Source organism: Typopeltis vanoorti, chromosome 3 (assembly GCF_054136105.1).
Source record: "Typopeltis vanoorti isolate ZY-2024b chromosome 3, IOZ_Tvanoo_1.0, whole genome shotgun sequence".
NCBI classification, from domain to species: Eukaryota; Metazoa; Arthropoda; class Arachnida; order Uropygi; family Thelyphonidae; genus Typopeltis; species Typopeltis vanoorti.
This window is the reverse complement of record NC_143551.1, coordinates 80,457,812-80,484,467: the sequence shown is the minus strand read 5'-3', so window position 1 is coordinate 80,484,467 and position 26,656 is coordinate 80,457,812. Positions and strand designations below refer to the sequence as shown.

Sequence of the window (26,656 nt, the reverse complement as noted above, 5' to 3'; positions counted from 1 at the left end):
GTAGTACTCTCATGCTTATCCTGTACACCCTTTGAGGATATGTATCAGAAATTGATTATGACAACTCTCATTAAAGTGATCTGTTACAAAGTTTATGATATGTTACAAAGTTAACTCAACTATAGAAAACATCACATAACTCACCACAACCAGATGTCAAAAGGTCCCAGCCAAACCTCCAAAAGCATCAATACATGCTAAATGAAATTCATTAAGCATAGCATTAGACTATGGTGCTTTGTATGGGACCTATGAGCAGTTGGTTATGTGAGTGAATTCACTATAGAAGTATTTGTTATAGAGAGAGAGTTGATTGCATATCATATACATTTGCAAGGTATTACAAACAAGATTGAAAGTTTTAATAATCTAACCTGAAAAAAAAAAATGATTTCAAAATTCCAGTGAAATAGATGCTACTCACCGCTTCTCTAAAGAACACCAACCACAATATGGATTCCTGGCTTGAAGACATCGATCACAACTATCATACTGTTGGCATCTTTCCACTTGCACTTTGCTTAGCTAAAAGAAGAATTACAGAACAAAAATCAAATTTATAACTATACATTTGAATTTAGAATAAACTATTGATCTCGGTTAGATAGTAAAGAACTTCACTGCATTTGTAATGTTTGCATTATAAATTATTAGACCATGAGCAGAATAGATATTCTTCCATAGGAAAATGCACTATGATGTGTGCATGTCAGTGCCAACACCAATATTTAAATCACAACTGCCTTTTGAAATACTTTGTACAGTAGGAGGGAAAACCACCTAGGGTGTTAAACAAAATGGAATATATATGATAGACAACATGAGCCTGTTAGCTTTTTGGTAATGTAGGTTGCAAGTGATAATTTTTGGCTTTATGATGGATGATGGTTCCATTAGAAATAATGAACATTACCCAAATGCCAGTGTGGTTGACCAAGTGGACAGCAACTCTGCTATGCAGCCAACAGGCTGTAAGTTTTAATCCTACTGTGACATGGATGCTTGTAAAAGTCTTTAGGTAGTAGATGATTTCTGGCACTGGAGAGCAGAGTTGCTGTCCACTTGGCCAACAAGACGGGCATTTGAGTGACATGCTCATGATTGGAGGCCCGATGCAACTTGAAAAGTGACACATTTGATCTCTCTCTCTCTCTCTCTCTCTCACATTTAGTACCATGGGTAGATTACCCGTGGTACTTAATGGGCAAAACAGAGCTTAGAATATTTTGAGGATGGGATTCACATTAAAAAAAAAAATTAGATATCAAGTCTGTTGGTGGGTGGTTGATAACGTTGGTTCATATTTAAGTGGAAAAGATCACTTAAATATGAACCGTGAGCAGGAACTGAAGCATGCATATATATATATATATATATATATATATATATATATATATATTCAAAGAAAAGGTTCAGCTGAAGAACATTAGATGTAACTCATTTCAGACAAATTATGGAAACTACAACGATGTCAGAAATAATTACTTTAATTTCCCAACGTTTTGACCTTCATATTAAGGTCATCATTTGTAGTATACACACACACACACACACAGAAAGAGAGACAAGCTATATTACACGAAATTGCTATATGAAATTGCACGTCATTCTATGAAGTAGTTTGTTTTAGAGCTGACAATTAAGAAATGGGCTCCAGAGTTTAAACATAGCCATACCAGCCTTGAAGATGATCCACATGAAGGACGTCCAAAAAGTGTAACAACACCAGAAATCATTAATCAAGTGCATGACATGGTTGGATGACTGGTGAGTCAAAGTGCATACAATTGCTGAGACTATAGGCATTTCAAAAGAACATGTAGGATATATTTTGCATGAAGAACTGCAAATGAAAAAGCTTTGTGCAAGATGAGTACCATGCTTCCTCACAGCAGATCAAAAATGCACTGGCATGAAAATCTCTGAACAGCTTGGAGCATTTTAACAAGAATAAAACTGATTTTGTGCATTGATTTATTACCATGTATGACACTTGGATTCACCATTACACATCAGAATCCAAACAGCAGTGAAGTCAAAACAGTGAACAGAAGCTGGTTGTTCAGCACCAAAGAAGACAAAGTCGTTTCCATCAGCAGGAAAGGTCATGGCATCGGTGTTTTGGGATGCTAAAGGCATTTTGTTTATTAATTATCTTGAAAAGGGTAAAACAATAACCAGGGAATATTATTCCGATATTTTAACCAGAATAGAAGAAAAAAATTCATGAGAAAAAGACCCGATTTGCAGAAGAAAAAAATCACCTTTCATCAGGAGAATGCACCTGCCCACAAAGGTGTTTTAGAAATGGGAAAATTAAGGGATCTGCACTATGAATTGGTGATCCATCCTATTACCCAGATTTGGCTCCCTCTGATTTTTATCTCTTCTCAAAACTAAAACTCTTCCTTGCTGGTCAGCATTTTTCTTCGAATCAAGAGGTGATTGCAGCTGCAGAAGGGTATTTTGCAGATCTTACTGAGAACCACTACAGGGATGAGAAGATAATGGCACTGGAGTATCGCTGGAATAAATGTATTAGTCTTAAGGGAGATTATGTTGAAAAATAATAATAATTTTAAAATTATAAATTCGTTTTTTCATTGTCAGGCCGAGAACTTTTCGACCACCCTTGTAATATAGCTTGTCTCTGTATACATACGTGTATACTCCAGATGATGACCTTAATATGAAGGTCAAATGTCAGGAAATTAAAGTAATTATTTCTAACATGGTTGTAGTCTCCATAATTTGTCTGAATGCTGATTACCATGCAACACTAATGGAAAGGATTAGATGTAATTGATTTGCTTTAATCTCTATAATGCCATTGCCTTTCTTATTGATGGACTAAATTCACCATATCATGTGTTCAAGGTCAGTTTCATGTTTAGGAAAAAGCACACCTAATGAAAAACCAAAACATGAGAATTACTGACTTAAATACTAGGAAGGAGTAGTGAGTAATTAATCATTCTGATACACACTTACTGTGTGACTTGACACCTCATATGAATATGTGTGTGTGTGTGTGTGTGTTATTTTTTTTTGGCATATGTATATTCATAATTAATTTCTTCTTCTCCTCTTATGTTATCACATTTTTTATTTTACTCATTCATATCCGCACATAATCATTAAGCATCAATTCTCTGCATGCATAATAATTACGAAGGAAAGAATTTGCTGCTTCTTGTACCCAATGATAAAGGCCATTCTAGATTCTCTAGTAGAACATAGTTCAGTTAACTATAACAGGCTCATCTATCATATATATTCCCTGAACTATATATTTGGTTTTCATGTCTCCGATTATATAAATTTAACAAATTACAGCTACTACCATGAAATAATTCTTTTTCACATTTAGTAAATCTTCTCTGGATACCTTTGATTATTTTGACATCCAATCTAGGTGATCAAAGTTGTCAGGCATAATCCAATAGTGCTTACACAGAGATTTTATAAAAATATCACACCTGCCTTCAAATGAATATTTTTCTAATTAAACTGCACTCATATGAGCTTTGTTAGATGACTTATCAATATGATTTGTGGATTCAAATTCCCAATTAACCAAAATAACCCAGAATCTTATATTTATTAAATCTTTCCCAAGTCTATATATATTTGTTCACAAAAAAATTTTTAATCCTATTTTTCTGTCCACTCTTCCAACCATTTAAGATTATCTGACCAATTATTCTTTCCAACTTTAAATGCAATCATTAAAAGAAAATGTATTAAAGTTGAAATCTAATTCATTAATGAATATAAAAATAACAAGAGCCCTAACACTAAACCCTGGATACTCCACTCCTAACCATCTGGCTCTTAGAAGACCGCTTCTAAATACTACTTCCTGTCATTTATCTATCAGCCAATTTCCTGCCAATATTACTAAGTAATCATCACTATCCATAATGGACAATTTTAATCAGTGCATTCACATGTGGAACACTCTTAAGTCTTTGCTGAAATCCAAATAAATCACATTGTGATCATTACACTCTGATCTATTTCTCTCATATGTGCTTCAGAAGAACAGAAGGTTGACATAATGGATTTTCCCTTCATAAAGTCATACTAATGACTTGTGGAACAAGTTATCCATTCAAGAAAACTTTTGATAAGATTCCTAATTCATTTTTTCATTACCTTCTCCATAACACTTATAACACTAATTTGCCTATAATTCTCTGCTTTATCCAATGAACCTTCCTTATTAAGTGGAATGAATCTCACAAATTTTCAATCAGAAATGATTGTACATAATCTCAGCAACTTAATGAAATGAATCAAAAGCAAACAGACCTACCCTGACATACACCTGATTATTACTACAGGAGTTGTAACATTCCTATCTCTAACCTTATCAACAATGATTTAAGATAATTCTTCTTCCTGTATTATATGATCTAAGCAGCTTTCAGATTTCTTGCTCTCATGGCATATCTTATTTTGGACAATCTAGAAGATCTACCTACATTCATGATGAGGAACATAAAGATATATCAAGCATCATGAACCTGAACAATTGGAACTTGAAGAAAATGCCATCTCTACTAAGCACACGTCCACTGGAAAAGATTCTGCATAAGAGCATATTCCTTATGGAATGGTTTTATAAAGAAAGTTGTGGGGCATTATTACATCATCTTAACTTGAACAGGTCTGATGGCCCACCTTATGAAAAATGGTATCTTTTCAATCTGCTGTTCCTTCCTAGTTTCTTTCTGTTTTTTAACTCTAGGGATTTATTAACCATTTGTTACCTTACTAAAGCTACCTCATTTACTTAATAAACATGGTGCTTTGTTGAATTTTTTTCTGTTAAGTTCTATGGTATATTGTTCCTTTTTTTTTTCTTTTTTTTTAAACTGATGGTGAAAATTCTACTAGTGAAGATTTAATTTTACATAAGTAACCCATCATTTATTCTGTGTATTACCACTACTGCTTGAGAGACAAGAGGTAAATCATATTCACATATTTATATATAAACTTAAAAAATATTAAATCCTTTCATTTTCCTCAATCACTATAACATATTATTATATTAAAATTTTAGGACCTCTGTAGCTCTGTCAATAATAATAATAATAATAATAATAATGTCCTTTGGCTAAAAAGATTTGGATTTGAATCCTTTTAGGATGCAAAGAATCTTTCTAAAGACTTTTGCTGAAGATGGGTGGATTTTTTTCTCCCAGAAACTTGGGTTTTACATCTTGGAAGACAAACAAACTGGCCAGAGAGTATACATGTGATGAATGACAGGTTACATATAGGATTAATGACCTTATCACAGCATAGAGGTTTCTAAGAAACCAAGTTACTTGAGATTTGAGGGGCCAGACAGAGTCAGGGCCTAACAAGTACAGAAAAATGAAAGTTAAATTTTAAAAGTACACACGGTTTAAAAAGAAAACAGAGAAATCAGATATCTCGTAGAATTTAATGCTCATTTTTTGCCTATGTTCTGAAGATAAGTTGTAAAAAGGTGATACACTTTTTTATTATTTGTATATGGAAAACATATGATTTCCATATTAATTCAACCTTGGCATCTTCCTGGATCTGGCTTCCACTGATGAGACCTCAAAAAGGTCTGGGTAGTAGCCCTTCCCATAATGTTTTTGTATTATGAGATACTGAGATAACCAATGTGAAGTCAATAGCCTCTACATTCAAGTAACCTAGTCATGAAGATACTTTATGTGCAAACTTTGTCTGCCTATCCTTGGGTAAAGGATTAAGCATGAATATAATTTCTTGTCAGATATAATTTAAGTTTTTTTTTCATTTGGTTCAGTAATGAATAAGAAATTATATGCTTATTTCCATACATATTATATCCAAGTTAATGAATTTTTAAGGGTCAGCTCAGTGGCGGCCCGTACATAAGCACTGTGACACTGCAGCACCCCCAAGGAAAAAATGAAAAAATTAAATTTTGTTTGTGTTTATAAACAATAATAATGCTTACAACATTATATAAATGCAGTTTCTAAGAAGCCAAGTTACCTGGCATGACAAGCCACTGAGCCTAACACAAAAAGAAAGATGGGCCAGGATGAATTCATATGGTAATTCTTAAATACACTATAATGAGAAGCAACATGTCATCAGCAGAGGGGCATTGCTTTTAAATGGTTCCATATGGTAAATTATAATGAGGTAACTTATTCTCAATCAGGAAGTATTGCCACAAATACAGTATATCAGTATAATTATTCTTTATCAGTCTTCTACCAGGAAATTTAAATCCACACAGAGTAGAAATGATATGACTCTACAAATTATCCCATTCTTACTCTCTAAGTATCTTAATACATACCACAACTAATAACATAGGTTTGAACTAAGTTTAATATGAGTGGCAAAGCACAAAGTACCTAAAGAAAAATCAATACCACAGTGTGACTAACTGTGTTGGAAAGGAAGAGGTGAAGCATTTATGGTTCAAATCTTTACGAATCATACAAATGCCGTATCATTCAGAAGAATGATCTGCCATTTGTATGATTAGTAAAGACCTAAGTTTGAATGTTGTCATAATGTGAGAATTATCCTTTTTTAATTAAAGGTAAGGTAGCAGGTTTCATACAGGGGCAGAGGTTGTTTCCCTCCTAGAAACTCAAGATTTTTTTCCAGATTGGCTGTTTAAAAACAGCAAATCTGGTCTGAGGGTACATACAACTAGCAGACAAAAACATACTAAATGGAGAGATTTAGTATGTTTTTGTCTGGATGGATTGGATGGAAGTGATCTCCTACAATGATTCATGCAATACCACACAGATAAAGTAGTAGTAATAGTAGTAAGAATAATTCACTAACTATTCACTATTTGATCTAATGAAACTGATGAAACTCTAAACCCAACTATAGAAGAATAGAACAGAACTCCTTTGGGAAAAAGGAAGACATGCTTTTTTATTACAGTTAACTTTTACTACAGTGAACACTGCTATAACAAACAACCTCACTATAACAAATATAAAAAACTACTGAAAAGTCCCAAAGTCCTACAGATTAAATACTATACCAAAAGAAATTCACTAGAGTAAACTATCCATTATAAACCCTTCCTATAGTCCATATGAATCTGCTACAGTTTGCATATTATAATGTACCAATATCAATCATCATAACTTCTCTAGCTTTCCTAGATGATTTTCAAAAAGTCTAGATATCTTACTGACCCATTCTCTAAATTTATTATCAATGTTAATAGTTAATTGTATGAAGATTGAATACATGTTGCATCTTAGCAAATGATAAATATATTATCTAATAACTAATTTTTTTAAATCATGAAACTAAATAATAATAATAATAATAATAATAATAAAATAATATTCATATAACTAAAAATTACATTTTTTTTTATTAGTGCCTTCTCCATTTCTTAATATCTTTGAAATGCAATTTCAAAAATTATATTTCACAGGAATATATTTCATACTGGAAAATTATTTTCAAAACATGTGAATTATTTTATTCTTTAGAATAAAATAATTCACATGTAAAAATAATAATACCACAGATTTTTTTTATTTTTATGTTCAGTCATTCTTTAAATTATTTTTTTTTTTTGACAAGTGCTTGCTAAGACAAAATTGTGCAGTCTCAAATAATTCACATAGTTTTTTTGTTTGTTTTTTTTAAATAACGAAACCTGTGGTGCGTTTATAATTAGAAGAAACACACGTATAAACCACAGTGAAAGTGAAAATTATTTAATTGTAAATATTTCATCCTAAGTATCTTACTCTTAGGACATCATCAGTACAGTATTTAAACAAAAATTAGGAATAACATACAGTTAGGGCGCATGATTACAATAGAATCTCATGAAAACGTGCATAACGTGCTAAAGTAGTACAAAAAAAAAAAAAAAAAAAAAAACACGTTAATTATTTAACACAGTTTTGTATGATAATTTCCCATACTTTAGGAATAGTAAGAACGTCGTTGCGGTTTAGGTTTGGTCTGTGTAGTAGGGCTTCAGAACTTTCTTTGTATAAACGTTCATGTTTAAATAAAGATCTATGTAAAAGTTTAGCCTTTTCCCAATGGATCCTATGGTTTGGATTTTCAATTCCGTGTTGAGAGAGGCCAGATTTCTGTGGTTTAAGAAGACGAATGTGGTCTTGATGTTCTGAGATGCGTTTCTGAACAGACCTATCTGTCTGTCCAAAGTAAGATAATTTGCATGAGCATGGAATCTCATTTGATTGATGTTACCTGGTGTTTATGAGATTCCATGCTCATGCAAATTATCTTACTTTGGACAGACAAGAAAGTAAGTTCTGAAGCCCTACTACACAGACCAAACCTAAACCGTAACGACGTTCTTACTATTCCTAAAGTATGGGAAATTATCATACAAAACTGTGTTAAATAATTAACGTTTTTTTTTTTTTTTTTTTTTGTACTACTTTAGCACGTTATGCACGTTTTCATGAGATTCTATTGTAATCATGCGCCCTAACTGTATGTTATTCCTAATTTTTGTTTAAATACTGTACTGATGATGTCCTAAGATTAAGATACTTAGGATGAAATATTTACAATTAAATAATTTTCACTTTCACTGTGGTTTATACGTGTGTTTCTTCTAATTAATTCACATAGTGCCTAACTGTAAATAAATTGATAATAAATTTAGAGAATGGGTCAGTAAGATATGTTGTTTTTTTGCCTTCAAATTCTCTATCACAAATGTCCAGTTGTCCAAATGTTTTGTTGACCACCAAAATACATCAATACAAAGATATCCATCATCAAAATTTTCCAGAAATAGAAAATGCACTTGCAGTGCTCAATTTTCAGAACTTTTAGAAAAGTTCCTCATACAGTTCAATCAAACATTTAACATTTCTATTAACTGCAGAGATATCTTATAGTACACCATGCCTTTAGCAAATAAATTTAATGATTACAGATATCTATTAGAGTGTAGAGAGGTGGAGGGTGTACTTAACTTATAAAAACTTAATATAAACAAAAAATATACATTCAATATCATTTTTTTAGAAAAGTAGATATATTCAGCCGCAGAGATTGGATTCTCCTTATAATGGTAAAATGTCTAAGGTCTATCTACCCTCCCCCAATGCATGTTCAACCTGCTCTTTTTCTCTTCACCTCTTCAACATGACAGTCAACTAAAAATATAGTGTTACTGTGTGTGGGGGGGGGAAACTCCCTCAAAAATATCTCCCAAAAAATGTAAAAATTTTTGAGATTTTAAAAATTTTACTGGCAATTACCTCCTCTACATCCACTCCAATATTCATGGCATAAACACCAATCTGAATGATGTGCACCTACAGGCAATCAAAAACTGAATATTTTTGACCAAATTTCCAATAACTGCTATAACCACAGTCCACCTCTAGCTCTCCAAACCAATTCTGTATGATTCTTTCCTCTACAAGGATGGTAAATGTGCCTTTAGTGGAATCTGGTATTTCTTGCCAGAGGATGCGAAATCTTGAATCTCCTCTTTTTAACTTTGTGGCTAATAATTTCCTTGTCCCATTATGCATCATTCATCTGATGCCTCTGTCACTCTCCTAGTTCTGAAAATCACTGATCTCTATAACTTCTTAATACTTCATTTGATGCAATCTAACTACCCTAGCAATGAAATCATCTTCCTTGGCAACTCTGATATCCACAACTCCAACTGGCTCCCTTAATTTGGAAGAGAAGGCAAAATCTTTGCTATAAGCAGCAACCTAAAGTATACTGCTCATCCACCAACCACTGGTGGATGAGCAATCACCAACCATAATAGCTAACAATTCTCTCTACTCACCCAGTGCACTAGATCATTTCCTAAACAGTTCTCCTTTCAGGTGCACTGCTGAGATGACCTCTTCTCTTGGTAATTCAAATCATAAGCTCATATATTGCATCTCTAGCAGAATGCCCTTCCCTCAGCTATTCACAGCCTTTTATCCTATGGCAGTGCAATGTCAAGCGGGAAGATATCAGACTACTGTTTCTGCTCTCCAGATCTAGATGCTTGCTGTGATCATGTTACAGAAATTATGCATGTTCAAATGAGGACTTTATTCCCTACTCTGTTTCAAAATTCCCATCCAATATCCGAATCATGGCTCTCCAAAAAGCATGCCCTGGCAATTCAAGAAGGAAAACATAGCATATCCATGAGTGGATTGTGATGAGAACTCCCAGCTTCATTCACAGCCCACATTAAAGTCCATAATAATTGCAAAATCATAAAGCTAATCTGACTCCAAAAGAGTTAAATGTACTTACATTTGCACTTATTTAAATGAAAACTTACTCATGCAGAAATGGTAGTCACAAAATTGCCTCTAACAGCTTTTGCAAGGAACCAGGTTATCAATGGTGATACCTCGAAAAATCTGTTGGAGCAATTTCTGTCCACATGTGTTCCACAAACACACACACTCTCTCTCATCCAGATGGCAATTATTGCAGCATAACCTAAAGATAAAGCTGACCTCCTTGGCATCATTTTCTCATCCAACTGCTGCATACTCATAGATAACCATGGCAAATTACCTCCAGCTAAAACAGAAACATACCACATGTTTCCTGTAAAAGTAAGACATCAGAAGAATTTTGAACAACCTGGATACCAAAAAGGCTTCTGGTCCTGATGGTATTCCACCAACTGTGTTAAACTGATTTACTCCTGCAACAACTGTCCTTTATTATCTCTGCTCATTATTATTATATTGTTAATTTTATACAATACCTCCATGGAGTCCAGTAACTCATCATGGAAGTGCATCCACATTATCCACTATCCACCAACACATCACACAATCCGCCAGCACTTTGCCATCCATTAATAGTATTTTTGTCTCTTAATTGCATGCGTCTCTGGTCAATTTTGGATGAAAAATCAAAGCTGCTGGGAGAAAAAAAAACTGTGCTACCTTCAAATGAGATCAGCTAGCTCCCCATCAAATAAACAAGACATAAAGAGAATCAAACTCAACTCTTTTTCAACTGCAGAAGACAGTCTACTGTGATTCTTTGTGCAATGTATGCACTTTATTATAATTCAGCTGATATGAATAAGTTTCAAGAAACTCCTATGATTCATTTTCTTTCACTTATCAAATTTGTAGAGAGAGAGAGAGAGAGAGAACAGAGTGTGTGTGTGGGGTGGGGTGGGGGGGGGCATAATATTTATGTACATCCATAGTCAAAACACAGGAATCAATCAGAAAACAGTTGGGCAAGATTTGAGCTTTACCAGCTAAAAAGGTACCATGTATTTTGCATTAAGAATTATGCTCTGAACTAGTTACATTAGACTCATGCCATGTGTTTTGCATCATTCATAGTAAAATAAGTGGTAAACATTTATTTTACTATGAAAGGACTACCAGTGAAAGAACAGTCATCCTCCCCCTACCCCCCCACACACACACATAACCAAAATCATACAAAGTTTTGCAGATAATGAGTATATTATCAGTTAGTGTAGTAACTGCTGAAAGAAGTCTGCTGCAATTAATATACATGCAGAAATTAACTGGCTTAGCTATGAGCTAGTGTAATTCAAAAGAGAATTTAGATTACATTACTGCATATTCACAAATATTGATAGTAATGCTTTTAAAGTTCGTAATAAATCTGCATAATTCAGAAATAGACAGCTAGCTTTTTTCTTTTATTTTTAACACGTTCGCTGCCACGCTACTTTGGCATGGTCTGTTCCCCTACGGCGAGCTGTTTTACTTCTTCAAGGTCAGTACGATAATCTCGTTACCGGAGGTAAACGACCTACGAGTATACTCGTAGTTGGCTTGTACAGAGCATATACGGTCTATGAGAATACACAGTTTTGAAGCTAGCCCCACAAGCCAAGCATTTTCATTTCTTCAAGGTCACTACAATAATCTCGTTCCCGGCGGTAAGCGTCCTACGAGTATACTCGTAGCTGGCTTGTGAAGCAGGATTACCCACTACGAGTATACTCGTAGTTGGCAGCGAACGTGTTAATCTTCCCAAACATTAAGGTTAAATCCATTCCAAACAAGAAAATTTCCATACAATGATAAAACATATGTCAATCTTCTTAAACATCCTCAAAAGTTTTACTTATATATCTATATTTGGTTTATAGACATAATGATACGAGATGACATGACAATTTTTTCTCAAGAATCACTACTACTATCTCATCATTTTTGAGATTAAAAATTATCTAACTATATGGCTTTGATTCCTGCTGTGGACATGAATGTTTGCAACTGTTTTTAGGAAATAAAGAAATAAATGGTTTTCACTGTTCAGTGAAAGACTACCCTGCTTATTAGTGGCCTGAAATGGCTTGAAAAGTTCCATGTTGTCTCTAGAGAATAGTTTCCAGACTATGCAAAAAATAAAAAATACAGAAAACTAAGTAAAATAAACAATTATTAAAAAAATATGTAAAGTCATATATATATATATGGTACCAAGTTTGCTACATTAGCTCAGTGGGGAGTCCCCTCCCCTGGATGCCCCACTGCATTAGCTCAGTGGTGCATCCACTGAGCTAATGTAGAATTATTAGCAGATGCTAATAATTCTACATTAGCTCATTGTAGAATTATTAGCAGATGCTAATAATTCTACAAGATAACATGCACCTAGACACTTAAAAATATGTGTTGCTTTCAAAGAAAAAATATTACCATGAAAAATTTGTCATTGAAAATTTAAAATCATAAAGAAAACTGATCTTTCTTAATAAAATAAAATTAAAAAATATATATATATATACACACACATATACCTACCTTGTATGGGGACAAAACAAGCACATACTGTTCAGTAGGATCAAGTTGAGAGTTTGGCAAGATAGGACTTCCTTCAAAAATAAGGACTTCTTCAAATTCATTTGCTTCCACAGCACTTCCAATAAGAAGCTACATTATATAAAACAAAAACAAAAAATAAATAAAAAGATCAATTTTCTTGCACAACACTGTAGTTAATATAATTGCATGAATATGTAAGCTAAAAGCATACCTGAATACATATATGCCATTTAACTGGTAATAATTAGCTCTAAGGATTATTGTTATTGTCCCTTCAGCAAGCATATAAACTTATTTATTGTTAATGCACCCCAAGGTAGAAAAAAACTACTCCTCTCACTCTTCATCCTACTAATCACTTCTATTTACCTTCCGAGAATGAACCTTTTAGCTCTCATACATCATACTGTAGGCTTTTAAATTACTTCACCAATGTGCTTATCATTTCCTCTGCCAAAACAACCCATCAGTCAAAACAACAAAAATCTGCTCCTCACTTCCTTATTGACTGTGATCTTGAACTTCCAAAGCAAAAAATCTGTTCCTTCATTCCCCCCCACCATGTGCTGAAAAATCTTCCTATATCTAACCTATAAGAGCCCTTTGTCAGCTCATGTCTGCCTCTCTGACTTTCTAATCCATCCTTATAATCAACATCCTACAATCCTCATATCATCATAGTTATTACCTGCCCTGTACATTCTTATGCTGATCCCACATCTCCCTGAAATACAAGAAAGTAAATGTGTGCAGTAGTCCAGGTCAGGGTCAGATCAAGGCCTTATAAAAAGGAAGAACAACTCATCAGTGCTCTTCTCAACATAACAGTTATCCTTTTGCATAATTTTTATCATGTTTTCAATATATTCTCCAAACTCCCTGTTGACTATTATATATAGATTCCTTCTCAATTGGGAATGGATGATCCATTCCCAATTTTAGCAGCAACCTGCCAAGTGATATTTTGCTAAAGCTTTTGCAAAATTTAATATCACAGTATAGTCACTGTCCTTAATTTGCAGAATTGTCACTTTTTTTTTTTTACAAAATGTGAGTAGCAGCTTGAATGAAACTTGCAACATATTAACAGAGTATGAGAATACACAGACAGTAAAGATTTATCAAAAATGAGCAATGAATCTTTACTATGCTTAGATGTTTTCATACTCAGTTAGTAAAAGAAAGCATTATCTTGACAAAAACAAGCTGCTCCTCACAAAGTTTCAATATCACTATGATCACTATCTAACCCAAGTTTGGATTCTGGTTAACCACATTTCTGTTAGCCAGAATTCCAGCTTGATCCTGTTAAAGAGAAACACTACAGGCAAACAAAACTAGATTTCAAAATTCCCATGAATAACAGCACAGAGACAGCCTTACACAAAATTTTGGAAGTATCTCAAAACAGTCCTTAACATTTATTCAGGATAAATAATGTTGTAAAATCCAAGCAGAATAATTTAAGAAAACCAATAAGCAATCTGTTACAGAAAATTCCTTAAATAAAGTTTTTTGTATCCTATGCATAATTTACTTATGCATAGGATACATGTTTAGCTCACAAAGAATAGTGATGTAACATGAAGTTTCTGAGTCAGAATGATGTTTCCAGACAGTTAAGCAGGATGACTAACCAAACATTTATTGGGCTTACAGTGCAATGCTAAACATAAAAAATTAAAGGGATAAACATATGGTGATGTTAATAATTCTAAACTTGATAATCACAATGATATAATGAAAACTTGCCAGAAACTAGAAAAGGAAAAATATTTGAAAACAAACCTAGATGCCACTGGAAAGTATTAGGAGTTTCAACAACAACAACAAAAAAAAACGCTGAAAGAAATACTAAAACATACAAGTCACATTCCTTATACTAGATTTAAGGACTCAACTACTGTTTGAAATTATAAAAATAAAAATAAAAAAAACATTCAACTTTTATTGAATATGAAAAGTTTTTTTCCCATCCTAAATGATTAAATCTAGTACAAGTTCTGTTCAACATTCAATTTCACTAAATTCCAAGCCCCTGAATTGTAATTTTTGGGTGTCAGGTATGATCTATGATTAATATTTCACCAGTTTCCCATTGATAATTTTCTCCCAAATTGCTGATTATTTGTTGAAAGAGAAATTAATAAATAATAATAGGAAGAATAATAAAAATAAAAACAACATTCATTTTTTTTTTTTTTTGGAAAATATAGTATATTACTTTTTGTTACTAGAATGGTCCTTTATATGGCACATTTTCTTCTGTCTTTTAAGTTAAATAAAGATTTTGTTTAAAAAATATGTCTGATTAAATAAAAGATATACTATTTTGTCCAGTTTGCAGCTACTAGCCACATACTAGTGGTTGAGAATATTTGTTGAGCCCTGTTTAGCAAACTAATCTCTGGCTATGACTTTGCTTATGGTCAAAATAGTCGTCTCATTATAGACCTTATATTTCATTAACCTAATAATTAACCTTATATTTCAGAGTTAAAGTTATTTCAAATGCAAGTAACTCCCTAGCACAGTCACAAAGAAGACGTGACATTTTCATTTTGGAATGACAAGGACTCAAATTCCATCTAGGATGTAAGGAAGAACTTTTAACAGCTTTTTAAGCAAAAGTTAATTAGATGGTCTCATATAGAGCTAATATGGTTTATTTATATCAGAAACTTGGATTTTTCAAACTTGCAAAATAGATAAACTAGCCAGAAAACACATCCAATTAATAGGCATAACATTACCTTCCTAGCATTGGTTGTGCATTTGGCCATTTTTTATGTGAGATTAGAATCTTCCATGAAATATTCTAACCTATCACATGTTTAATGTGAATGGACAAAGAAGCTAGAATAATCTAGCAACTCTGCTTGAGAGATATAAAGTATTTTTCTAAACTCCCTTAGCACCCCCCCACCCATTTTTTTTAATTAACTCAGCAGCAAAATTATAGATGTTGCCTTTAAATAAATTATTTTTTTTTTTTTGTTAATGAATACAGTTTAATTTTTAAAACAACATCTTCAAAAGAACATATCAAAACCAACTATTTTTCTGTTAATTTACACTGGTCAATTTCTATTATTTTCAGACTTAAATGTGAAATTAAGAAAACTAAATTTACTTTTAAAAAAAATAGCACTTTTCTGCCTACTGTCCTTTGTAGGTTGAGCAGAGGGGAAGTAATACAAAATATGGTGTAGAGAAGATCCAAAATTTGTATATCATGGTTTATTCTAATGATGTATAGTTTATTTCAAAGTAGTACAATATAAGGCCATGGATAATTTAATTTTAAAAATGCTGTTGAAAATTTTGGAGATGCAATATATAATTATCATTTAAGTAACAATACTAAAAAATTGAAGTAGCGGACGAAGATGCATATTTCTTTATTTGAGAGGTCCGAAAACGGTAGTATGACAGCGGGACTCTCTCTCCCTCCCATTTGAAGGATCATCCTGTAACCTCAGCCCAGTTGGAGATTCAGAATTTGAGTGATAGGGGACGACAGTTTCCTTCCTTCACGAAGTCAGCACAGAATAGTATAGTATTGTGAATTTTCAGTCACATAACAAAAAAAAAGGAAATACATTAACGTTGTTAATTGCAATATGATTTAAAATAAAGAATATTAAAAAAAAACAAATATAATGTATACTTGTTTTTAGTTTGCTCAAGTGTGAATCCGCCAATTCCTTTGTCTGAAAACTGACGGAGGAAGGCTACAAAAAAAACAACCATGTAATAATTTGTTTAAAGAATGAGAAACCCTTCTCAGCATTATCTATTCGCTTAAACTATCTAGTTTATGAAATAATATTATGAAGTTTTGTGAGCGGCAGTCTCCGTTGCAAGTAGACTAACATCGCTTGTATTAACCACGCAAGCAAATAGTCCCATCGCTATTGTTATTGCCTGAGGCCTAACTTCTCACTGTGGAATGAATCAGTTGCTAACGGAACAGTTAACTTTAAAAAAAAAAAAAAAAGCATTTTCTTGTAAAATAAAAATAACATAAATATTAAATGCTCAAATAAAACACGCTACTGCTTCTCTTTTATCATATTTATTTTTATGAATAAGGCTAGGTGTTTTGTTCCATGATTTATTTCTTTGTATTCGCCATTAACAAACGCTGCAAATATCTTGATAAATGTCAGAGTAACACTGACGTCTGTTAGAATCCTAGAAGAATGTTTACATAATGAAGAAAAAATATTCTAAGCGATATGTTTAAGGTCGTCAGTAAAATGAAGCATCAGGACCAGCCTTAAGCCAAATGAACCATAAAAAGGCAGATGAAATTTTGCTGGAAAAAAAATGAAAAATTTTTATAATTAGTTTTTCTTTGTAGAAGTATAATGAATAAATATATTATTTAATTTTATATTGTTTAATATCATATATTCCCAATACATGCCTAATTATCTTAAATTAGGAATCTCCTAACTGGGTTCTACGCATTTACTACGACTGGGACAGGATAGCATCTTATCATAACTAAATAAATATGACTAATTCAGGAGCCGATCCAGAATTTCCGAAATATTTATTAGGTGTTTTAACATTTCTTGCTATATGATTTACTTTTACTAATAATATTTACTTTAAAATTTTAAATGTTTGTTATACTTTTTAATACAATATATAGATTTCGTTTTCCTATTCAAGTATCCTCACCACAGAAAACAACAATTAAACAGGTTTGTTCGCCGGAACTTCCCCTTTGAGAGCCCATAGCTTTCAAAAGGAGTCCTCCGGGAGCTTTTATTGGCTCGCTAAGCTCTCGAGGCCTTCCCTCCTCACTGCAAAGTTTTGCCACTGCAATTAGGTTACTTGTTGACCTATCTCGCACTAATTCACTACCCCTTACTAACAGATGTTCAATTTCTACAGCTTGGATTTTCTGTAGATATTTTCTGGATCATTTCTAATGCGAATATATACATCACTGGCATACGTATATATTGAAAGATCAATGTACCATGATAATTTACTACTCGGACTTTTGTACGTTCCGTCACATATCGAATTTTGTTACTATAACATATAAGAACAGTAATAGTTAATTTAATGAACGGTAGATCCCTCCATATTGTCTCTTTCTTCCCCCTCAGGAAAATTACATTTATGGATTCTCTTCACCTTAAAAAAAAAATAATAATAATGAATGCGCCTTAACGATTGTAGCCAAAGTGGCCAGTGGCTTAGGAATCAGTATCGCAAGTGTTAATATACTACCAAAAAATAAAAATACTGATCGTATAGAATCTCTCATATCTCACTTTATTGATCAGATTTTTGTACTTATTTCTTGATATGCTAACATATCAAAAGTAACGGAGCATTATAATAAAAACAAACGTTAAATTAAGATATCGTGACGAACCAAGACTATGTGGTAAACTTGAATGACAGTTTGGGTTAAATAAACCCCATGTGACTAATTAAAGATTAGGCAACTACAACAAAACATAACCGAATTCGGCAACTTTTAATGGCATGTGTGAAGTATCGACGTCAAGAATTCTTATTAATTCTACTATTTCTATATATGCCATTCCACTTCAAAAAAAAAAAAAAAATCATTATTTAGTTCAGTATTCCTCATAGCATTCAGTGTAATACATGGACAAACATTCAAACTTACAGACGATTCAAAAGTACTTCATATTCAATTGCTTTATTATGGTCAACTACATACGGCTATGTCAAGGAATAATGAGATGGGGAAAACATTGTGGACGCCATTTTCAGTAATTACATAATTGTTGTTTTTCATCTGATACAGTGTTTCTAGGTAATAAGGTGTGATCAGGATCTTTTAACTTCATGGTTTATTGTTGTTGTTGTTGTTGTGTTTATTTGTTTTTAACTACGATTGAAGCTCCTCTGATCGTTATGTAGGATGAAAGACAGAGTCCTTAGTTGCTTCTACCTTTATTTCAATCACTACTAATAGCTGCCAAATATTTTCAGAGAACCTATTCGAAAACGTATATTAAAGTACATTTAAAAGTATAAAAGACATTTTGTTTCCGACAGATGGCGCTGGAATAAAGTGAAAACCGTAAGCAGGCTAATATAAGTCAGCAGGCGGGCGGTGGCATCTTTAATATGGTTACTATTAGAAAACACCATTGTGTTTTTATTCATTCGCTTATCGGTGCTAAGCGTACGCTATATCGGCAGTGTTAAACTGCCACGTCAATAAACTCACTTGAAGATCATATGCAATCTCTTCGTAGGTTGTTCCCCAACGCCCGCATAGTTTTTCTCTTGCCGATTCATCATTTCTTCATGCCACAGTGACAGGTCGTGGGACACTTCAAGCATATTCCATCTACTCAAGTTAGCGAAGCAGACTGCACTATGCAAAGACAACGAAGTTTCTTAGGTTTCTAAAAGATTTTTTTTTAAAAAAACAAAAAAACAATCCATACCACTTACCACACTCTATATATGTATTACTGTATATAAAAATAGACTTAAATCTTCCACCTCCGCTGAAAATAAAATTATTTATTTTATAACGCATCCTAGAAAAACAATTTAAGCTGTATAAACTGTCAGATAAAATAACAAAATGTGTTTTTCGTCCTCTTTTTATGTAAAATATGATACTTCTATGACATAGGTAATAAACCTACTGGAAGCAAAGAACAATGAGTTATGTCATGCGTCACGTGTTTTTCATACTCCATTGTTTATAAACTCACAAATTCAAGCAACAATTGTTTTCGTGTGAGTGACTATACCTGTATTACAGTGACGTTTCACGTAATGGTGGTCTTAGTATCAGTCTTTTCCTGCAAAATGAACAAAGCAAACTTACACTTTAATATAAATAAATAAACTTACTTTTTTGAGATAACCATTGCTCGTGCCCAGAAATGCTACCGTATGTCGTCCCGTTGTTGCTGCCACTACTGATGTGAGAGTGGTATTTTGGTATGTCATCGCCGCCCAGTTTGTAACTGGTACAGAACCGTTTAACTTCAGCGTTTCGCTGCAGAAATTAAAAATATTTCCTCCCTGTTGGGGAAAAAGATTCTTTATATTGCAAATATCTTTGAGGGACATTGTTATATTTATTTATTGTAACAGTTTTATCTATAATCTGCAGGAAATGAAATAAAACTGGTATATAATTTCAGATTTTTTTTATTATTATCTAGACATAGTTTAGAAATGAAAAGTCCATGATATTTCCTATTTTTCTTAACAAAAAAGATACAAAAATGCCTGTATCTTAGGGAAAAACTATGACAATAACGAGAACGGGAAAACAAACATGAAATCTTTGCATACATACGCAAAAATTATTTTATCCAAAATAAAAAAAGAGAAAATGCGAAAAATTTCTTTCTAAAACTTGGTACAAAGAAAAGCGACTTGATCTCAATCAAGCTTGGTTGACTTCTCTACAATGCTAATGCCTCTCCTGAAATGTCATACAATGTACATGATACATTATATAAACACCATATAAACGAAAATGTCCATCCATCATACAGATCCCAACGGAACTCGTATATCAACTTACTGGTTAATAGACGCAAATAAATTTTTAGTTTCGCGCATAAAGTCTGACATCAACAAACGGGGGATAGATACACAAGGGAAAAGTATGCATGTGTTTTATTCCAAGGCTGATCGATCGATCAGCTGACTCCCACAATGTCTGTGCAGTCCTCTACATCTTTCTCTTCCAAAGCGATTTCATTAGATGGTGAAGTCCTTTTGGTTTGTAGTGATCACATGCTCGCGCGCGCACACACGCACACACACACACACACACATACCAGTAGCCTAAAAGTTCTTCAGACATTTTTAACAATCGTGCCTCATTGTTGTTCGAAAACAGTCAAATACATGTGTGGGTGAGTATTAATTGGAAGGAAAAAAACGAAAGACCAAGAAGACGTGACTGTTTAAAAAGAAGTTAAAAATAGAAATAAAAAATAACAAGAGCCAAAAAAGAACATTACCTCAGACCAAAACCAACAGCTGCTGTTGTTTACAACGTTTTCAGTGCAGCGGTAAGCACAGCTTACCATTTCCAATCGTTGATGTACGACAAGGTATAAAGCTTGTAGTCAACATGGAAGTTACTGTTGCTACAAAACTGACGGTTGTAAGAAGTACGAAGTACAGTGTATATCCGAAAACAAATATATATATATATATATATATATATATATATATATATATATATATATATATATATATATATATATATATATATATATATATATATATATATAATAAAAAAAATGGAGAAATAGAGAATTTTTCAGCCATCTGGAGTTAATATTTTACTTCCCATGTCGTTTTTTTTTTTTTAAACTTTCTATAAGGTGCAAATAAAAATCAATACATTAAATGAAGTACTATTCACAATCATGAAACGCCCCGTAAGAGCTTTTAAAAGCTCTAGAAAAGGTCCTTCGGAACCGTTTTCAAGCATCGTTTACCCCAGTTTCTCGTCATAAAGAGAATTTCGTTACTTTTTTTATTTTTTTAACCACCTCGTCTTCTTTTCTTTGACATGTTTGAAAACTAGGAAAAGCTGGAAATATCCAAGAGAAAAAAAAACCTATTTTTTTAAAATGAAAATTACACACCAAAACTTAAAAACATATCGTTAAATACATGATAACTTTAAACAGCGACCAAGTGGGAAGCCGTAAGCCATTAGCGATATATGCAGCCGTATTCAATATGCAAATGCGTGTCATGACGTTAATCAAGCTTGGAGCAATATTCCGTGACTCCATCACTTCACAATCTTAATAGAAAGAAAAAAAGAAAACGCACTCGACCTCGCGTATTTGCACTTAGAAGTTCAAAGTGTGCTACCGACTTGGATGACTCAGGACGAATATCTGCATTGGTTACACACTGACATGTAATAAAATTTTACGTTTGCCACATTCCGAGGGGAGTAGAGAGGGCTTGTGCATTAGCCTAATTTCGGAATTGGCTACTCTCACACTCAGCAAATAAAGAAGGGGGGGAAGAAAAAAAAAGAAAGAAAGGTATGTCTTCGGTCTTCTTTTTAAACAAACGAAATAAAGTTTGTTTAGGGTCAAGTGTCACGTAAACCATTAACAAAATTATCTTCTGGAGTTCTAACCATCTGCGCATGAGCTAAGTACGAAAGGAAAACGGTTCAAAGTAAGTATTACTAGCTTGATGGGAGTGTTTTAACGTGACCTAATTAGCATTTTTAGGTGGTTAATAGCTAGTAATATAATAATTAATGGTTGGAAGAAACTATTAATTTGCAATTTATAAATCAATCTAGGAATTTTAGATATCAAGTTTCATACAAAGTTTTGATGCAAATTTGCGGCAAATTTTCTTTTGAATTTATGCAAGAAAATATTAGCAACAAATAGAAAAACGGTAAAAGTTACTCAATTTCCTTAGTTGGATTTTTTTTTTTTTTTTTTTAACCTAGAGATTACAAGTAGTTTCAGATTTATCGACCATATCCCGATAAATGGTTATTTTTCACTGAGTTTATTTTCGGAAACATCGTGTTTTGGTCTCTAAGGAACAGACTTACCTCAACAAATATTAAATGTCTATCCAAATATGTTAAAAAATGTTTTATAACAACTAATGATTGATACCAGCAGTTCAGTATTCCGTCTTTTTTTTTTCTTTCTAATATTTATCTAAAACTCGTGTAATACAGAGGCTGTGATGGCCTATTTGTATATTTTGTATTTTAAAAATGCTTGATAGTTATTGACAAAAATTAGAAGACGATAAAAAAAAAATTAAGTCAACTACAAAATTCAAGCAATTTAAATGTACGAAGATTTGTAAGTGTGTCAAAGACGAACAAATTAGAGCACCATCATAACATCCCTTGAGAACGAAAGAGTGGACGAGTTGTACAAATTCTAGAGTTGGTTAGGGAAAGTTCAGTTAAAAAAAATTACATGTATTTTGAATACTTTGTTTACTGCATTCTGAACACTTAACGTCTTGTTAGCTAATTTTTTGACAAAACAATGCTCAAAAAATAAATAATTTTGGGCTAATTCAATCACAAAAATTGCAAATGAAACAAACTTGTCAAATAAATATAAATTATCGTCATTCTTTTCACAAACCGACTTCAGATATCTTAGCATACGGTTAGGATTTAATAATCTTGTAACTGCTACAATACAATTTTCACATATGTTAAATGTAATTTTATTTCTTACAAATTATAGTCTGGAAAATAAGTTCATTCTAGATTCAGATTTTGCTTACACTCGTTAATGCAGACTTTTAATGCAATATCGTCGGACAAGCCTTTTATAAACACTTTCTGTGAAATCATTTTGAGTCTGTGATTCAAGGAGAAGCTGTGATAGATGTGAACATGGGAGAGTGCTGTTTCATTTCAGATTACGCCCACATGCAACCCTTCAGTTGTAATAGTTGCTATGAAAGATGAGAAATTTAAATACTCTTCATGATGTCATTCTTTTTTTTCCTTTTTCTGGCGACCTCAAAACCGGAAACACACATTTTAAAGCGAAGGAATGATTTTATATGGATGTTTCGATCTTAAGTTCAGATTCAGAATTAACAGCTGAGAATGAGGAATCACTTGGGATCAATAAAACTACCACGAAAAAATATATAACAGTAATAAAAGTTTACTAAGAGCAGTTTTAAATCCGAAAATGAAGTATTTTTATCGACTCTTGGACATCTTACTTAAGGAAAGGAAGATAGCTGTAGTCTGTTGAAGACAGAAATGGGTAAGAACCTATCAAAAAAAAGAAAGAAAAAATTAGAAAGTAATGGCAGATGACTTTCATCGCCAACGTGGAACCATCGCCGTCTTATTCGGCTGGAATTCCCGCAGCTCAGTTAACCACGATGCTTTTCGGACGGAAAGATCCGGGTTCGAATCCCGTCTAGAATGCGAAAAATCTTTACAAAGTTTAAAAAAAAAAAAAACTGAAGGCAAATTAATCATTCTCATGCAGAGTTGGCAAAATCAGCCATACAAAAGTAATTAAGAGACATAACGCAATCGCCTCGTAGCTTTAGATGGTTTTGACAAATTCAAAATAATAAAATAAAATCAGCAGTTTATTTATTTATTTTTTTTTTTTTCCCGACGTATTTTTCATTACATCAGCTTCAAAAATCTGGCTCAGACAGAGAGAGACGTAACCCTCTAGTGGGTGTTTATCATAAAAGAGAAGTCGTGGAATGTTTACATGATCTATATACGGTATCAAACTCTCCGCGTGATAGCTGACGTCTTTGTGGGATATACAAGGTGATATCCCAAAAGTTCCTAAATTTATCGTAAGACATACATGACTTGGACTGTAAAAAAGAAATAAAGATCAGGATTGCAAAGGGAAGAACAAATCTGAATGCCATGGATAACATCTGGAAAAGTAAAGTGATCAGTCTGCAATCAAAACTAAGAGTACTGGAAACATGCATCTTCAGCGGTGTACTGTATGGATCTGAAACGTGGGTAATAAATAAGGAATCAAGAAAAAGAATTTTGGCATTTGAAAGAACTTGTTACAGGAAGATTCTAAGAATAGGATGGGTACAGAAAATCACCAATGAAGAGCTCTATCAGAAGATACAACCAAAACAAAATCTAATGCAGAAGATTATAAAACGGAAGCTGCAATTATTTTGGACACATCTATGGAATGAGTGAGGACCGGAAGATAAAGACATTTATGTCTGGTATTTTGGATGGTTTAAACAGAAGAGGTAGACCGTACAGAGAATGGATAGACGATATAAAAGACTGCTGTGGAATGGGTGTACAAAAACTGTGACACTGTGCACTGGATAAAGAAAGGTGGAAGAAGATAGTAAAGCAGGCATTGGACATCAACGGGCAGTGAGCCCATGGTTCGTGATGATGATGATACATACAAAATCGCACTATTGTACTATTTTCCAAATGAGTTATGTAAATGAGCATCGTTTCATTTTAAATTCGTTAACACGTCTTCAGAGACTTACGAATATTGCACATGTTATTTAGAGACGAGCCAATGCGAAAGAAATCCTTTTGAGTACAAATATATCAGTTTCGAAGAAACAAACATATCGGGCTTCATATCACTGCATTTTGTTCGAATACCTTAACATGCAATTTACACTATTGATTGCACAACAGTTTGCGGCGAAGAGTAGCTTAGCTGTGGTGTCGCATCTTTGTACATTCTAGATTAGGCTTCCTACAACTTCTTTTTGTTCCCCAGGTGAAATTGCAACTCAAATGACGAACATCTGATGTTTCAGACTTCCGGACCAAATCTAAACAGTGCGACGAACATAATCTAAATATTCGTGTTTTACATTTACAAATATATCGCTTCTAATTGCTGTATCGGCATTAACCTCTTCTCAAGAAAGAAAAAATACACAATTCCAAAGCTGACAGATCTTAGCTTTATTTTCGATAGTGTGAACACCCACCCACCCACCCTTTTTTTGTTGTTTTTACATTCAGAACATCTTTCCTTCCACCCACCTCCAAGAAAGGCAATCGGTAATAAGTTCTTACGATATCAGTCAGTCAGAAATAAAGACTGGAACAGCAACAAAAATACTTAAAAAAAAAAAAAAAAAACTCCCCATAAACATACGATGCAATGACCTCCATAAACTTGCACTTCAAAATAATGGATGCTTTAATAATAAACGTTTGTTTCTTTACCACTTCATGCATATCTCTAAGAGGATCTCGCGCTATATTGTTATGGGCCTTAGCAAAGATGATAATCAGTAATCTGGCCATCAACAAAATGCTATGATAATAACGTACCTTTTGTGAAATTATGCTCATTTAGCGAGAAGTATGACTGTTTTCATATTTGAGCATTTATCTCTCATTCAAATTTACATTTATTTGCTGTTTCGAACTCGGAATTTAGGTAAAATTATATAATAATCATTGATAATAATAATCATAATAAAACGGTGTGCTAACATTAACAGTGAAAAGCCTTTTACCACTGCGCATTTGATTTGTGTTATTAATTCAATAAATAACGTAAGAAAAAGGTGCAAATGCCTGATATAATCAGTGATGGATCGCTTTTCAAATCATCAACTATGCCATTTAAAGTGATGATAATATCAAAAAATGTACATTATAGTGCGTATGTTGTTGTACGATTTATGTATTCTTCCCATAAAGCTATGAAACCAGTTCGAAACCGGTCTTCAGATAATTATATCAGCACGATTTCACTTATTTATCACACAAGCTTATTATTATTATATATTCCCAGTGAAATTTTTAAAGTAGGATTTAACCTACTCAAACGATTCAAGTAACACTGAAAGAGACAATTATTTTTGAAAAAAATAATAAAGATAAATACCAAACTCGGTCGTGCAAGACGCATTCATTTCGAGCAGAATTGACCGTTGTTGTTATATACACACGCACATTTTTACTCCCCTATTTATAGACCGAACTCCATCATGTGGAAAGTACTCTGAAAAATTAATGGTAAAACATAAGCGTCTAGAGGCTCCTTATCTAACGAAAGAATCACGACTTGTTGATTCTGTAAAGAGCTAACGAGACATGAAATTAACATTATTGCTAATTTCTTTTATACTCAGACTATTCGTTTTCTAAAGTGTTACTTTATGCTTCTGATGGTAGAACCATCTTTTGCAATCCAACCGCTAATATACTGTACGATGAAACATCGTTTGTCAAGCGAAACTATTGGATGATAGCTTGGATAATAAAAATTACTTTCTAATTTATTACACTGATAATGAATGATGATGTCAAAGAA

At 33.0% G+C, this 26,656-nt stretch overlaps 1 protein-coding gene across 1 annotated transcript in view; it reads right to left on the bottom strand.

The window, feature by feature from the left end:
- Positions 1-26,656, bottom strand: part of LOC150108313 (plexin-B-like) — a 352,329-nt gene that overhangs the window by 165,114 nt on the left and 160,559 nt on the right. Inside the window, exons 4-6 of the mRNA XM_090415739.1 lie at positions 19,701-19,874; positions 12,807-12,935; positions 425-525 (exon numbers count right to left, since the gene is read on the bottom strand). Of these exons, the coding sequence (XP_090271865.1) occupies positions 425-525; positions 12,807-12,935; positions 19,701-19,874 (404 nt within the window). The remainder of the gene's footprint in view (positions 1-424; positions 526-12,806; positions 12,936-19,700; positions 19,875-26,656) is intronic.